The 16379-nt window shown below is 42.3% G+C and overlaps 1 protein-coding gene across 9 annotated transcripts in view; it reads right to left on the reverse strand.

Moving 5' to 3' along the window:
- The window catches only part of RGS7 (regulator of G protein signaling 7), a 376996-nt gene that overhangs the window by 106297 nt on the left and 254320 nt on the right, over window positions 1-16379 (reverse strand). For all 9 annotated transcript variants that reach the window (XM_060243399.1, XM_060243417.1, XM_060243443.1 and 6 more), the window contains exons 5-6: window positions 12360-12466; window positions 9333-9384 (exon numbers count right to left, since the gene is read on the reverse strand). In XM_060243399.1, coding sequence (XP_060099382.1) covers window positions 9333-9384; window positions 12360-12466 — 159 coding nt within the window. The remainder of the gene's footprint in view (window positions 1-9332; window positions 9385-12359; window positions 12467-16379) is intronic.

Genomic DNA, 16379 nt, shown 5'->3' on the forward strand with positions numbered 1-16379 from the left:
GGCAAGGCAGCAAGGGTGAGTGTGGGAAAGGGACACTGGTGGTGGCAGAGGGCCCACCGCCTGCCCCTGAGGCCAGGTGGTGCTCTAGACGGCTGCCTAGACGGCACCAGCCCTACTCAAAACTAAACTGAGACTTTATCTTAGGGAGCTTTTCTTTCAAACTTTTAGCAGGTCCATCTTTCCTCATTCTTGTCATGTCTAATGTTTCAAAGGAAATGAGAAGAGAAAAAAGAGAACAAGATTAAGTGAATAAATGTACAGTTTCTGATAACCTATAACAATTCATTCAAGTCCTACTGAAACAAGAAGCATTAATGACTGTAGTGAATGGCTAAGTATAAAATTGCTTTAAAACCAAAGCTGAATGTTTATTCTGTTATACAAACTGTTTTAGAAAAGCCTGCTGAGATGCTCCATTGTGTCTGAAATAAACACTAATTACATAACTTTTCTCTTTTTACTAAGCAGGAAAATGTACCTTCCATTAATCACAGTACAGCTTCCCTAAGGTGTTACCTGAGGACAAGAGCTCTCTCTCTCTCTCTCTCTCTCTCTTTCCCCTATCATTCATCTGTCTGTCTATCTAATAAATTAGCCAGAGATAGTGTGTGCATTAATACTTTGTAAGCACAAGTCTTGATTCAGTATAAAGTGCTCAGTCTACAGTCCTGCACAAGGCATACCTCTGCTGAGAAAATTTTTGTCCAGCTTTCCATTTTAATTAAATTCCCAGCTTTTGCTGCTGGGAAAACTTCAGTTTGCTGCCTCTTTCCTGGTCCAAGGAAAGAAACTGTCTTTTTTTAAAACTAGGGTTTCCAGTTTAGCTGATGTTGCCAACCTAACCTACCTTTGTCCTCCTATAAGAGCTCCTGTGCAATTTTTGATGCTACTCTTTTATGTGGAAATACAAACATGAAATAAATGAGTTGTTTTCCTTTCATTTTGTCTGGGGAAAAAACCTGTAGCAGGGCTGGAAGGAGAGGTAAAGGGGATGTGAGACCCTTGTCAACTTCATTTTTTAAATCAAACACAGTATGTGCACACCAGAACTGAAACAGTGCTGCTGTAATTTCGGAAAATGAAAGTGACAAGAGGAAGGACAAGTGTTTTGCAATTTCCCTTTCTCCTTGCAGATTCAGATTTCACCTCTCAATTGCGCCTAAGGGTCTTAAGTCCTCCAGGAGCCCCATTTCAGGAAGCTCAGTGGGCTGCAGGAGGAGGAAGAGGAAGAAAAGGTAATTTCCACCAGCAGAAGTGCTTTACACTCAATCATTTATTCTGCATTCCTGCTACAGTATAGTTATTCAAACTGATGTATGGGGACCCCATGGTCTGAGATGCTACCCCAGTGTGTCCACTAGCCCTTTTCAAGGACAGAGGGCAAGCCCTTCTTGAACTAAAGGGCTAACTAAAAATAGAGCACTCCCAGCTTTCATTAATGGGGAAGGGACTTTTGGCTAAAAGACAGAGGACAAAACTAGCCATCGAGCTTTCAGACCAGCTCACAGAACTAGCCCGATTTGCCAGTCGGCCTCTGAGAACTAACAGTTCAGACTTAGGAACTCTAACGGACCAAGGAAGTACAAGCTGTGTCCACACATTGCTCAATACTGCGCTATCATTGTACTATGGACAATTATTAGTAATTGGATCTCCAGTTACACAAGACTCCAGTTGTTAATTATTGCTATGTCAACTTCCTTGAAATATCCAATGGCATGTAGATGCAGCCACTGTCCTAATGCAAATAATCTAAGTTATTTCTAGTACCAAATTTGAACAGGTGTGCAAAATCAAAATGGGGTTCTTGAGCTGTAAATGTCTGAGAACTGCTGTGCTAGGGTTTCAAGAAAAATGAGGCAAAACTGACAAACCTGTCAATCTTACCTCACTATGCTTTGAAACTGTAGGGGATTACTGTAGTTTCATTACTAGGACCTTCATAGCTTCACCAATTCAAGAAGAAAGGTGTTTGAACACATGGGCAACTAGATAATGGTGGTAGATAGAGTTATACAGTACTATCAGAATACCACAAACCACACATCGAAACCAGATGTTACATCAGTTCAGCTGGAAAAGACTGTACTACAATTATGACAGAAGCTACAAAAATTGCTACAAACCAGGATGATGCCTCAAAAAAAATCAAGAAAGCAATGATTTGGCAGAAATGTCACTGGATTTTTAGGATGATACCTGTGAGTCAATTGTGCCTATTTTAAAGAAAAAAGCATCCCTGCTCTTCTATAGATTTACTGAGAAGTTTGTAACAGTTATTAAAGCACATCCTGAATTTTAAATCAATTCTTAGTTGTTTTAATGAATGGAGAAATAGTTTACAAAATTCAGGCTGATGTGTCAGTACAGCACTTACTGATTCCAGTTTGTTCACATAAAAATGTGATTATTCAAAATACTAACAAAACACAGTTCTAATAATCTGTTTTCCTTTGTCAAAACTGGACCTAAAAGGACTTTATAAAGATTCTGGCTTGCTTTGGAGAAAAAAAAGGGGGGGGGGAATTCGTGTACTATGTGCCTTTCAGGAAAGCCATATTCCGTGATTATCTCTGAACTGAATTTTGCGGAAGAGAAATTGGTGGGCGATGAGGGATGGCTGGGGCAAGAAGTGCCCCGTCAGGAGTCTGACTATCTCCTCATAAGTTTTCTCCGTGATCTTTGTGGGGGCTGAGAGACCCTTGGTGATCTTGAATGTGGTCTCCCTGCAGACACTTAGAAGCACGTCTTTCTTACGGCTGTCGTCTGTGATCAGGTTCGCTCTTAGGTAGCAGTCGACCCACTCCGTGTAGGTCTCCCACCTATTGGGGTTGGCCAGGTCGAACTCTTCAAGGTGGCCCGTCGTCATGCTCGGGTTCGCCATGTCGGTGGTGGCGGCAGTGGGCGCTTCAGTCTCCCTGGACTGCGTGTCTTCCTCGTCTCCAGCCAGGTCAGCGAAGTTCGCTGTGGGAGTTACCTGGCTTGGATACCACCTTCATTGCCACTGTAATGTACTGAGTGATGAGACATGTTGAAGGCAACATACTTTTTATTGGCGAGTACATCACAAGAGAGAGAGTTGCGGGCTGGGTCCTGATTATATACATGCCCCGGAACAACCCTCCATCTGGCCAGGTCCAATCCTGGCCAGTTAAACTTCCTGCCACAGATCTTGATAGGCGGAGCATATTAGTGAGCTACATCTGGGGACCAGTGGGTTCCCATTGGTCGCCTCTGTAGCGTGTGCTGTGCTGTACATATAGGCTTGAATGTAGGACATAACAACTAACAAAAACTGTGGTAGGGCATGAGGTTTTGTGAGTTCACTTCTTCAGACTCCAGATGAATAGCTGAAACTCAGTCCAGACTGGGCCAAATGTAACAGAGAAAATAGGCTTACATGGTTTGGCATTGCACTGTTGCTTAGAATTCCTATCAAGAAACTTAAGTTAAAAAAAAGGTAAAAGGCAAGCACCAGTCATTTTCGACTCTGGGGTGACGTTGCTTTCACAACATTTCACAACAGACTTTTTGTGGGGTGGTTTTCCATTGCCTTCCCCAGTCATCTACACTTCCCCCCCAGTAAGCTGGGATCGAACTCAGGTCGTGAGCAGAGAGCTCCGACTGCAGCACTGCAGTTTTACCACTCTGCACCATGGGGCTCTTTTATCAAGAAACTTACATAAGAAGAACTCCTGAATTCTCTAACCTAGTAACAGATTATAAATAAATGCTAACATAGCAGTTCCTTTTCAAGTTTCTACTTGGACATTTTTTGCAGAGGGGGTCTTTTTCAATGCCAACAGCTTAATTGTACCTTCAAACTGACTAAAAGTGTTTGTTTTTGTTTTCATTTTTGGTCAGGAGAGAACAGATAATTATGATGTTCCATTCTATGAGTGGACTAATTGCATTTCACATAGGTTGACTTAATAGGAAACCCACAACTTTATATATATAGTTGGGAAGCTGAGTCAGTTGTTGAGACAAGAGTTAGACCATACTTACGGGAAAAGGAGAGGAAGACAAGTACTAATTTTTATATCCATATCATTCCGTGTGTGCAAAGTGCCCTCAAGCTTCAGCTGATTTATGGTGACCAGAGCAAGGGGTCTCAAGGCAAGTGATTAAGCAGAGGTGGTTTGCCATTGCCTTCCTCTGCAATCTTCCTTGGTGGTCTCTCTTCCAAGTATCAGCCCTGCTTAGCTTCTGAGATCTGATGAGATCAGGCTCTATCATTCCACCTTCCCTCTGTTTATACCATTACGACTTTAAAAATGTTCATGGTATGATAAGGGACAGCTCTTGAAAGTCTAGTTGAGGTTCTCATCAACCAACAATGTGCAGGAAATCCTCTAACCTTCACTCATGCACATACCTCATCTAGCAAGGGCAAACTTTAGTGATGTCATTTTGCATATGGAAATAGTCACCTCCAATTAAATAATGCAAGCAGAACCTCCAATTAGCCACATTAACCTCCAACACCTGATTTTTCAAATAAAGGCAATTCAGATATTCAGCCACCAATTGAGTGATAATTCCCTGCAATTTTATTCCATGCTATTTAGTACGTGCGCCTCAGGAATGAATTCTAGAGCTGCAAATACAATTAAAACATACACAATAATAATTAATAATTATCATATGGTAGTGTGTGCAACACAGCCAGGAGTTCCTAAGATTGTCTGGAAGCCGGAAGTTCTAGCTCTTTTTTAGCATTATGCACCACTAGGTAGGAGCTAGACTTCTTTTTAAGGCAAGAAACATTTCAGATGGTTTGCCATTGCCTGCCTCTATGTCCTACCCCTGGTATTCCTTGGAGGTCACCCATCCAAATACTAGCTAAGTAGGGTTGACCCTACTTAGCTTCTGAGATCTGATGAGATCAGGTTATCCAGGTCAGGGCTAAAACATACACAAACTAATAGCAACAGCAGACAGTCTCCAGTTTCCTCACTCTAGGCTTCCAGAACCCTCAACGACACTACTTGGCAAGTCCCTAGAAAGCAAAGAGTGACAAGTACTTCCACTAGTAAAATGTTTCAGAGCGCAAGCACACTAACAAGAGGACTGATGAATGCCGATGGAGCTGGCAACAAAAAATCAAGAGCCCGATGTATAATTTAAATATATAACTTATATAAGTTGTACTTTATGGTTACTATTACAAAAGACAAGATGTAAAGATTATAAGAATTCTTGGCCTATTATAGGAAAAACATTTACTGGCTTCACCATCTGGATTTTGTGTGTATATCTATAACTTCTTCCTGCAATCACATTTCACACAGAAGTTTATCTTGATCCCTCCAGTCTTTGCTCTGGTAATATTTCACCAGAGTGATGATCCTGTTAGTTTTGCCTATGTGCAGGCTATCAGACTATCGGACTTAGAGAAATATTTCAGTCTTTAAACATGAGCCATTGGAGAAGGAAAGAATTATCTTTCTAAAAGCCTTATATGATTCCATTTGTATCACTCAAAATTCTGGACTTTTATTTGTAAGATGCTATAAATGCCTAATTTTCTGTAAACTCATTCTTTAAATTCTAAGAGAATATGGTCTTTTAGATTCTTACATCATTTATCAGGTACTTTTACCAGTTGAGGCAACACAAATATGTTGGGGTAACTAACAACTGCAGACCTGCTTGAATCCTCAAATAGTATTTGTGACATGGTATTTGTTCTCAGGCAGCTCCAAGAGAAATGCAGGGAACAGAACAAGGCTCTGTATGTGACTTTTGTCGACCTTACCAAAGCCTTCGATACCGTTAGCAGGAAAGGCCTGTGGCAAATCTTGGAACGTTTAGGATGTCCCCCAAGGGATTAATTCCTCAGCATGATCATCCAGCTACACGAAGACCAGTGAGGCCAAGTCAGACACTGCAGCGACCTCTCGGAGCCCTTCCCAATAGGTACAGGTGTAAAGCAAGGCTGCGTTCTCGCACCAACTCTCTTTACGATCTTCTTTAGCATGATGCTTCAAAGAGCCACAGTAGATCTAGATGATGACGATGGTGTCTACATCCGCTATCGCACCGATGGCAGCCTGTTCAACCTGAGGCGACTAAAGGCCCACTCGAAGACAATGGAAAAACTCATCCGAGAGCTACTGTTTGCTGATGATGCTGCACTCGTCTCCCACTCGGTATCAGCTCTGCAGCATATGACGTCCTGCTTTGCAGAGGCTGCCAAGCTATTCGGCCTAGAAGTTAGTCTGAAGAAGACAGAAGTTCTCCACCAGCCTGCACCCCAGGAAGATTATCACCCTCCCTGCATCACTGTGGGTGAATCAGTTCTGAAGACAGTCCAGCAGTTCAGCTACCTGGGGTGCATCATCTCCTCAGATGCCAAGATCGACAAGGAGATTGACAACAGGCTGGCAAAGGCAAACCGTGCATTTGGCCGGCTGCACAAAAGAGTGTGGAGCAACAAGCATCTGAAAAAAGGCACAAAGATCAATGTTTACAAAGCGGTTGTGATGACAACCCTCATCTATGGCTCCGAATCGTGGGTTTTATACCGTCATCACCTGCGACTCCTCGAGCACTTTCATCAGCGCTGCCTTCGCACCATCCTCAACATCCACTGGAGTGACTTTGTGACCAACACTGAAGTCCTCAAGCGGGCGGAGGTTACCTGCTGCTGAAGACGCAGCTGTGCTGGGCAGGGCATATTTCTAGGATGGAAAACCACCGCCTTCCCAAGATTGCCCTGTATGGCGAACTCTCCACCGGCCATCGAAATAGAGGGGCACCAAAGAAGAGGTACAAGGACTCCTTGAAGAAATCCCTTGGCACCTGTCGCATCAACCATCACCAGTGGTCTGACCTAGCCTCAGATCGCAAAGCATGGAGACACACCATCCACCAGGCTGTCTCTTCCTTTGAGAACGCACGCATAGCTGGTCTTAAGCACAAAAGGAGACTGAGGAAGAATCGCACTGCTACAGCACCAACCCTAAATCAGACTTTTCCCTGCAGCCACTGTGGCCGGACCTGCCTGTCCCGCATTGGTCTTGTCAGCCACCAGCGAGCCTGCAGCAGACGTGGACTATTGCACCCTTCTTAAATCTTTGTTCGCGAAGCCAAGCCGATAGAGAGAGATTTGTGACTGTTTTGCATATGGCATTAACACAGTACAATTGATCACAGTCTGAGGAAAAGGCATAGCATGACATTGAACATGTTCTCATCAATGGACTTAGGGCTAAATTTAAGTAATAGTTTAAGAGCCTTTAGCTCTAAGGCTGGGTACAGATTGGCAGCTTCAAGTGCAGTGGAGGCATCCCAAACTGTGCTGCCCCAAACTGGAGCAGCCAAATCTTGATCAGATGCTCTCACACAATGTGCGCATATCAGGGTGATTTGGCACATTCACACAGTTGTTGCACACCACCCCTTTAGCGCAGTTTGGGTTTCTTTTTTTTCCTTACATTTTTAGTGGCCATGCACTCATGCACACGTGCTCATGCACACATGCGCTCATGTGCTCCGGACTGTTTTTTTTACAAAGAATAATACCAATGAGCACCTAGAGCAGATTGGCAGGTTCACACCACCAATCTGCCTCGATTGCGCACTCCTGCGGTCAGACGCCCCAGAAAGATGAATTTAGTGCAGCAAAAGAATTTGCTACCACTTCCCAAGTGGTAGCTATTTGATCCGTCTCAGAGCCGTTGGAGGATGGGGTGAGTGCAGGAACAGGGCAGGGCAGCAGCTATACCTGTCTGACCTTGCTTTTTTAATCTGCCTGGAGACTGTCCCTATGTCAGCTCAAACTGGACATCTGAATTCAGCCTGCAATTTGCTTTACAATGGCCAAATTGCATTATGAATGTGTGCATAGCTACAATCAGATGCACACATCCCAATGAACGGCATAGTGTGTAAGTAGCTTCAAGCCCCAAAACTTCTCATTTCAGAAATCCATAACTGAATTGGGTGAACTTGAGGTTAAGGATAAGCCTGGATCCAGTGATATGTAGAAACAAAAATGGACTTAGCACAGCCTCGCGTTAAGATCTTATACAACATCTAGCATTTTCCTCCCTATACATTATGGCTGCAGGAAATGCAAGTGAGGAAGCAATTAGTTTGACCGAGTGAAAGTGGCTACCATGGTCTTTCTCTTGAGTTTCCATTTGCACAACAGTTCTAATGCAAGTGGAAATTTGGTGCTCGATCCAATCCCAAGAGAATTCAAAGGCACAAGGTAATTTGCTCAATGACCTCTGAAGCCACATGAAAGCACAGCTTTTCAATGTACAGAAAAATGTCTATCAACTAGCGTTATCATGCCCTTTCTAAGTACTTTGATGTCAGACTTTTTTTTTAAAAAAAAGTTCTCTTGTCATATTTTCACCTATCTTTCAGTTTTTCAAGGCATTCAATATGCAGATGCTTCATCAATGTTGCCCTATTAATCTTTCCCCCCTTTACTTCAATTATACACTCCAGAGAAGTTAAGAAGAATGTCCAACACAATAAACTGGCATGGTACCATACAGTACAGAGCACAGCACCACAAATTTGTCAGGACTCCGTGAAATAGGTGATGCCCAAATTTGCATTTAGCTGAATCAGTCAACTGCCAGCTTTTGAAATATGCCGAAAGTATCCCATGATTTAATGCTCAGCCTGATCCCTTTAAAGCCCTGGATGCATAATATACAGAAGAGATATCAACAAGAAATAAACCTCATGAACTCATTTTGAAAAATCTGAGCTCTGGGAGGAAGTTAATCAACAATGTACAACACTGCAATCTCTCATCAGAATGCTATAAAAAGGTCATTTGATTGACCCTTATGATTTGCTGTGTGTCAGAGTTCAAAGTAAAGATGCATATACATAACTATAAATGCCTCATATATGTCAATAGGATAGCAGCATATATGGACATTTATAGCCATGGCTGCTATGATGGACATACACAAAATTCATTGACATAACATCTATTGTATTTCCTCAGAACAAGTTCTCAGCTTTGACCATTTCTTAGCCAGCTGTTCGCTATTGTTCCAACCTAACAAAAATGGCAGAATAACTACCTTCTGAGTCACTGCCCATTATGCATTAGCAAAGGATTTGAGGAAAAGAATGCTATTTTTGTATTCCTAGTTCATATGCAGATTTGACCTCTGCCTTAGTAAACTTTGTAAACCAAAGCCAATCTTGAGCTCAGCATTAGCAGTTCTTGCCCTGGGTTTGGAAGGTCAGGAAGAGCTTAGCAATGCAGGGTTTAAACGAAAAATATGGTTATGAGATTATCATCCATACAATGCAAGACTCCGGAGTGAAAGAGAAGAGAGATCCACACTGACCATAATCTGTGTTTTCCGGCTCCCAACAATTGGATGGCCAAAAATAAGGTGTCTGCAAAACAGAACAAAACTTGTACAACTGGAATTCATCTTAGGCAAGGTATTCACATTGCAGTACTGGAACTGCTGCACTGTATAAAATCAGCTGTTCTGGGGAGATGATAACAGTGTCAGCTGAATGCATTTAAATTACCATACTGTTTATCGAGACAAACAGAATGCCTGTGGAAGGTTGATTCAATCATATATACCCAAATATTTGCAGAGCACAGCATTAGGTGCAAAACAGACAGGAAATTGCTGTAGTTCACCACCCCAGCATTATTCACCACCACTTTTAAACTGCAGAATAAACCCAACACAAGCTCCAAACCAGCTTCCATCCAAAGAAAGGCACTCACATCTATACACTGCAGCAAGTGTCTTCAACAGAATCAAGAATGTCCACACCTGCTATGTGTTCAGAGGGTACCCTTGAACTAATTACAGTCTGTAGACCAGACAGAAGCTCACACAAAATGAGAAAGAAAAAAAAAGACTGCCCCAGACTATCATTCTAGTGTGCAATAAATAAAGCTACCATTAAGGTTCCCACCAGCTAATATCAAAGGCCCTGCTATATATCCAGCCTTTCTTAGAGGTGAGGCAGGCTATTCTGAGAAGCATGCCTTTCTCAAGGATGGCACTAGGGTTCCTGGAGATTTCTAGCCTCCACATTAGGGCTGCCTACCTTCAGATGCTGTCTGGAGATTCCTGCTATTGCAATTGATCCCCAAATGATAAGAGATCAGCTTCCCTGGATAAAATGATTGCTTTGGAGGGTGAACTATGACATTATACCAATGTCCTTCCCCTCCCAAACCCTCCTTTCCCCAGGTTCCACCCCTGTGGCTAGGAGGCACTGCCTGCCTCTAGGGGTACCCCACTTGAGCTTCAGGGGACCTCAAGCTACGGAAACAAAATGGAGATTGATCAGAAAACAGGCCAACTGAAACACCCTCTGTGACACAGCAGAGAACATGCTGAGGCTTGGCTCTGATTGCAACATAGATGTGTCCTGTACTGGCTGCTCTCCCCCTCCCCACTTAGTGATAAGATATAGGTTCAGCAGGTATTTCTTTTGTAATCTTTGGCTAAGTAATTAAGTGGCCAACTCCTTGCCTCCTTACTGTAACTATGCTTGTCTCTTGTTTGCTCCTGTGGTAATGTCTGACAACTGGACAAACCCTTTGTCCTCTATGCTTACTTCTCCACAGGGTATCTTTTGCTAAATTGCCTAAACAATTAACACCCATCCTGACCCATTGTAACTCATTCAGAAAACATTACTAAATCAGCCCCATTATTGTTTTACCTGGAGATCCATTCAGGTGACCAGAGTGAACTCTGCCCATTGGCTTGGGGTGGGCATCCAATCAGGCACCCAGGAAAGATACATCACTGCCCACCACAAACCAGCCCCTTTTCTGGGAGAACCTCATCCTTTCCAAAGATTATAAACATGAGAGCAAGTCACACCTTTTTGTTCAGTCTGAGCACATGTAACCAGATTGTCCCCCCCCCCCCCGTTACTCTAAGGGGCCCCCTCAGACATGGCATGATGGCAATGCATGTCTCCATCTTCAAGGACCTCCGCATAACTGGACAGGTTGTATTACTTCTGTAAGAAACCCTAAAAGCCCCCATCTCTCACCCCTATTTTTCTTAGTTCTTGTTTGCTTATATTGTATTGTCTGTGTGTGTTTGTACCTTGTATACATATTTTCTAGTAAACATTATAAAATATATTTGAGTGTTTTCTTCTCTGAGACTGGACCTTCATATTATCAGTGAAGATCCGTGCTCCTAATTCACTCTACCTAGTCTCCCTCTTGCTAATTTCCCCATCTAAAAGAGGAGACCCAAGCATTTCCAGTAGCACCCCCCCCCCCAAAGTTTCCAGGTATTTCCCAACCCAGAGTTGGCAACCCTACCCCACATGAAGGTTGGCAACCATAGGTGGCTTCCCAAATGTGGAATGCCCTCGTCTCAAGGACTCACCTAGCAACAAACCTATTAAAACCCTGGTGTCCAGGACCAAATCAGCCCTTGTAATCTGATGTATTTAAGCTCATTTTCCCCTCACAATGCTGGGGAAGGGGGTGCGCGCACACACACATATTCCTTATTTCAATATATGTTCTTTGTAATTATTTTGACTGCTTATTGTTACTTTGTGCCATTTTTATATTATAATGTTGATTAAGTCTTACTGGATTAACTATTTTACTTTTTAAATACTCTCTATTTTATATATTTAGTCTGCTGTTTCTGAAGAGTAGTATTTGTATTTATGTTTTTAGAGAGTTGTGTATTTGGTATACTGTATTTTATAGACTCATTTTTATTTGTAAACTGCTCTGGGAATCTGCTGTTCAATCTTTTGATTGAGGGACAAGATAAAAATTCCCCTAATAAATAAATAAATTGAAGAGAATTAATAGTAAAGCCAAGCTTACATTATACAGATCTGCTTAAGACTGTTGTTTGTTTCAATTTAACTTTCTCAAGATGAAGAACTAAGTGCAGTTCAAAACATTATTACTTGTTATTACTTTTCTGATACATGTCCTTCTAAATGATATTCTGACTTTTTATACTGCACAGTTGTGTTCAGCTCTCTTTGTAACCACGGCCATAAACTCGGTGAGAGCCCTTAAAATCCTGCTGTGTCACTGGCTTTTGACCAGGTATGTGCATTGCAAAGGCCAGTGTAACTCTGTCATGATCTGGAACTGAAAACCCACCTGTCTCATTTCAGGTTGATTGTAATTAGGCTGTCTGTGCTAAGCATCAATATGGGAGATGTCCATGGGATCAAATCCAGCTCCCCTCTTCCATACACAGATTAATGCATCTCTTAATCAGAATGTATTTGATAATGAACAGCACTGGGTTACATCATGGATTGAACTCTATCTTATTTGCAATGAAGAAAATATTTGCTAACTAGTGGTAAGGCCAATAAAATAATGCAATGATATTTACTTGGAACCGGTAAAAGGTACCATCATCCTTGAGTGTTAGAACGTGGTCTGAGATAGGAAAGAAATATCCATAGGCAGCCATTAACGTTCCCAAATGAAGAGCTTCCACTGGAACAGAAAAACACAAACATTATGAAAAATTATTTTATCTTTTATTTTAACTACAAGCAAAAATCATCTGAATGGTTTTGTTGCTGGAAAGACTTTCACATTGTTGAAACTTCATCTAGAACCAAAAATGCAAAACCATACACTCATTTTTCTTAAGACTGAGCCACCTTATTAAGAGACAGCATACCTCTGATCCCCATATGCTGGCACAGAGATTAAGAGAAGGCCAATTCCTTCTCAAGACTGTGGACGCTTTGTTGGAGAATGTTTCAGATTCTGATTTTCCTGCATCAGGAGAATCATCCTAGCACCATTAATTTGATGCTTTCTAATAACCACTATATATATATTTTTTTTTCAAAACTCAAGCTCAGACACACATCTGTTTTAGGGACTGGTTTCAATACAAGGAAGCACTCCAAGAAGAGCTCTTGCCTGCAATTAAGGACATCACAGTGTCACATTATATCTGTGGGGCTTTATTGCATATAACTTTTACCTGCAACAGGGGCATTAGAGGAATTGCAAAAATGCCATTCACCTCTTGTGTTTCAGCCCTAAACCTGTGCACATGCAGAAAATACCATTCAAGAAGCGACACTTCTGTGAAAATGCAGATGACAGCAAAGAAAAACCTCAGGAGGAGCCTTACACCATCCCAAGGCAAAAAAAAAAAAAAAGTTATCCCAATCTTTGCAGAATCAGCCTGGCTCTGTTAGCTATCCATCACAATCAGGATAGATGGGAAGAAAAAAACCAATCACATTCATTTTTAGGCTAACAAAAACCAAATGACCCCAAGCTCAACCTGTAGAGGCGGGGACTGATAAATGGATGACATAGAAACACACTGACATCACTTCCAGTTTGCACCGTGACACAATGCTGGTGCATGCCCCCTTTCCTGCATCCCAGGATTGTGTCACAGGTTGCTAGGTCTCCTGCTATAGCCCTATAGGACCTAAATAATTGTGGAGCAGGCCCACAAAATACTGCATTTTAACCTCCATGACACCTACAGGTAGGGGTGAGCTCAGTTCCTGCAGTGTCATGGTATCCACCTTTATTGTGCCTGACAAGGTGCGATTTTAGCACAATAAAAGTCAGGGATTTTTAAAACATGTCTTATAATCAAAAAATGCCCTCTCCACAAAGAATATGACTCAAAAAAGAGCATTTTAGGGCACTTTTACATCATTTGATAATTGTAGCAAACTGCAGTCAAATGTGGGTCTTCTCTTAGTTTGAGAGATTCAAAACTGGAAATAAGGAGCTGGAGATGGGCAAAGGAACTAGTATGGGAGGAGCTCTCCACAAATTTAGGAATGGGGTAGACAACTTCATCTTCCCCTCCAACCCAAACAGACTCCTCCTCTTCCCTTCTGATCTCTGCAGAGATTACCTAGGGGAAATCTACTTGGCAGTGTGCAAACAACTTTCAGCAATCATCAAAGTCCTGAAATAAAGCAGGTTGCTAGTGATGAAGGGTACTCAGTGAGAAAAATATATCATGGGTCTAAAATAAAAACTTGTAAGTAAAGGCATTCAGCCAGACTTTGCTGTATGTCATACTTAGCACAAATCTGGAGTTAGGCTTCCTCTCAGAACTTCTGATTGCAAAATGGCAGCTGGGGATTAGGAAAACAGCTCCTTGCTGTGAAATACATAAGGAAAATAGCATTTCCTGAAAATAAACCTTTACATTATATTTAAATAAGCTACCCTGGAAATGATTCTTACAGTAAAGGGAGCCAATAGCAGACTTCAGAGGGTGCTTTTTGCATGAGATGCAAAAGCACTCCAGCCTTTTCAGTAATGCAATTGAACTGCTTACTGGAGCTAGCATGTACAATCGATTTTAAAGCATCTCTCTTCTGCATAAGAGCAGCAGCAGAACCCATCATATTCATTGGCACAGGAAAACCATACTGTAATCCTTGTTACAGTATTCCTAGGAGGTTAACATTCTGATTTGCATGTCTTGAGGAAAAGGTGGCATGCAACTAAATTAATCGTAAAATCACAAATGTATGAATGCCTTCAGCACACTGTGAAGGTACACAGGACAGAACTTCAAGTCTTAAAGATCATTCTGCAGCAGGGCTTTGCTTTTTAGTGTATTCGTATCAAACCCAAATCACATGCATGAATGAACTCTTACTCTAAATTGTTTTGGAAGTTGCATTAACTTATGCACAAAAGGGGGTAGTGGATTTTATGATTTGCTTCAGGATAACCAGCTACTCTCACTGAATTACAGAGGAGGACTGAGCACCCTTACTAGACAGAACTGGTTTGGCATAGGGACTTCTAGCACACAACATACAAATGTTAAAAATGTTAGCAGTGACTGGTATTCGTGTTAGTGAGACCCAGTGTGGTATAGTGGCTAAGAGCTGTGTACTCTAATCTGGAGAACCAGGATGATTTCCTACTCCACATGAAGCCAACTGGGTGACCTTGGGCCAACTGCAGTTCTCTCAGAGGGGAAGGGGAAGACAATTCTAAGCCATTTTGAGACTCTGCAGAGTTGAGAAAAGGGGATATAAAAACCAGCTCTCCTCCTCCTCCAAGTTATTCTAGGCAGTCAGCAGCTGCATACTTGGACAGTGCTATGAAAGCAGCCCTCATTATCCTCCTGACTTTTTCTAAGAAACTGGGATGGAGATGCCAAAACAACATACACAGATTTGTTGATCTTAAACCAGCACTGCTTCAAACCACAGTCTAAAACTGCAGATGCCAGGGGTCAAGGCATTCATTTGGTTCTCCTGTCTAGTGTGAACAGAGGAGGTCAGGGCAGGCCAAAGCACATTTGTCTCCCTAATATCAACATGAGCCCCTGAAGATGCCTGTGTCAGTCCTAGGTAATGGTCACTTCCTCAAATAAGGCAAGCCTCAGGATTGGAGACGTAGTTATGCATGAGTGTGGTTATTGTTGAGGCTGTCCTAATTGATTGATATGTTTTATAGGTTTTCCTCATACATCAGTTTTCCCTAAGATGAAAAAGAGTTCACTCTTACACACTTTACCCTAAGAAGTCTCAAAGTGGCTTACAATCACCTTCCCTTTCCCTCTCCACAACAGGCTCCTTGTGAAGCAGTTGGGGCTGAGAGAGTTCTGAAAGAAATGCAACTGGCCCAAAGTCACCCAACAGGGTTCATGTGAAGAAGTGGGGAATCAAATCTGGTTCTCCAAATGAGAGACCACCACTCTTAATTCCTACACCATGATACTTCTTGAAAATGGGAAATGGATCAGGAAAATGGGAAATACATTTAGAGAGGTGCTGGCTGAATTAGAAACGTGTTGAAGGCAGTGTGAAAATGGACCAATGTGAGAAGCAAATAAGATGGAATGAGACTAAGGTTTTGAGAGTTGTGTGGAAGAGCACAATCTACAATGCAAGTAAGAAGAGAAGTTTACTATGGTAAGATGCTAGGGTTGCCAACCATCAAGTGGTGGCTGGGGAACTCACACTACTACAACTGATTTCCAGGTGATAAACTGATTTTCCAGTTCACCGGGAAAAAATGGCGTTTGGAAGGTAGATGGCATTATACCCTGCTGAAATCCTTCTTCTCAAACCCGGTCCTTCTCAGGTTCCACCCCCCAAATCTCCAGGTTTTTCCCAACCTGGAGCTGGCAATCCTACCAAAGGTCCTAACAACTGTATCACACTGACTTCCAATCCATGCCAAGATACTATCCACTAATCTAGCTAGAACAGCGATGTCAAATGTGGGGTGGATCAAGCCCCCAGAGGGCTCCTATCAGGCTGCAAGCAAGTCTGCCTCCTTTCCCCCTCACTCTTGCTTCCTTCTGCATCACAGCTTGCTTTGTCAGGATTTCTCAATTGCACACAAACTGCAGAGTAAAGCCTCTGTTTTCTCCATTGGCTGAGGCTCC

Source organism: Heteronotia binoei, chromosome 1 (assembly GCF_032191835.1).
Source record: "Heteronotia binoei isolate CCM8104 ecotype False Entrance Well chromosome 1, APGP_CSIRO_Hbin_v1, whole genome shotgun sequence".
Classification (NCBI taxonomy): Eukaryota; Metazoa; Chordata; class Lepidosauria; order Squamata; family Gekkonidae; genus Heteronotia; species Heteronotia binoei.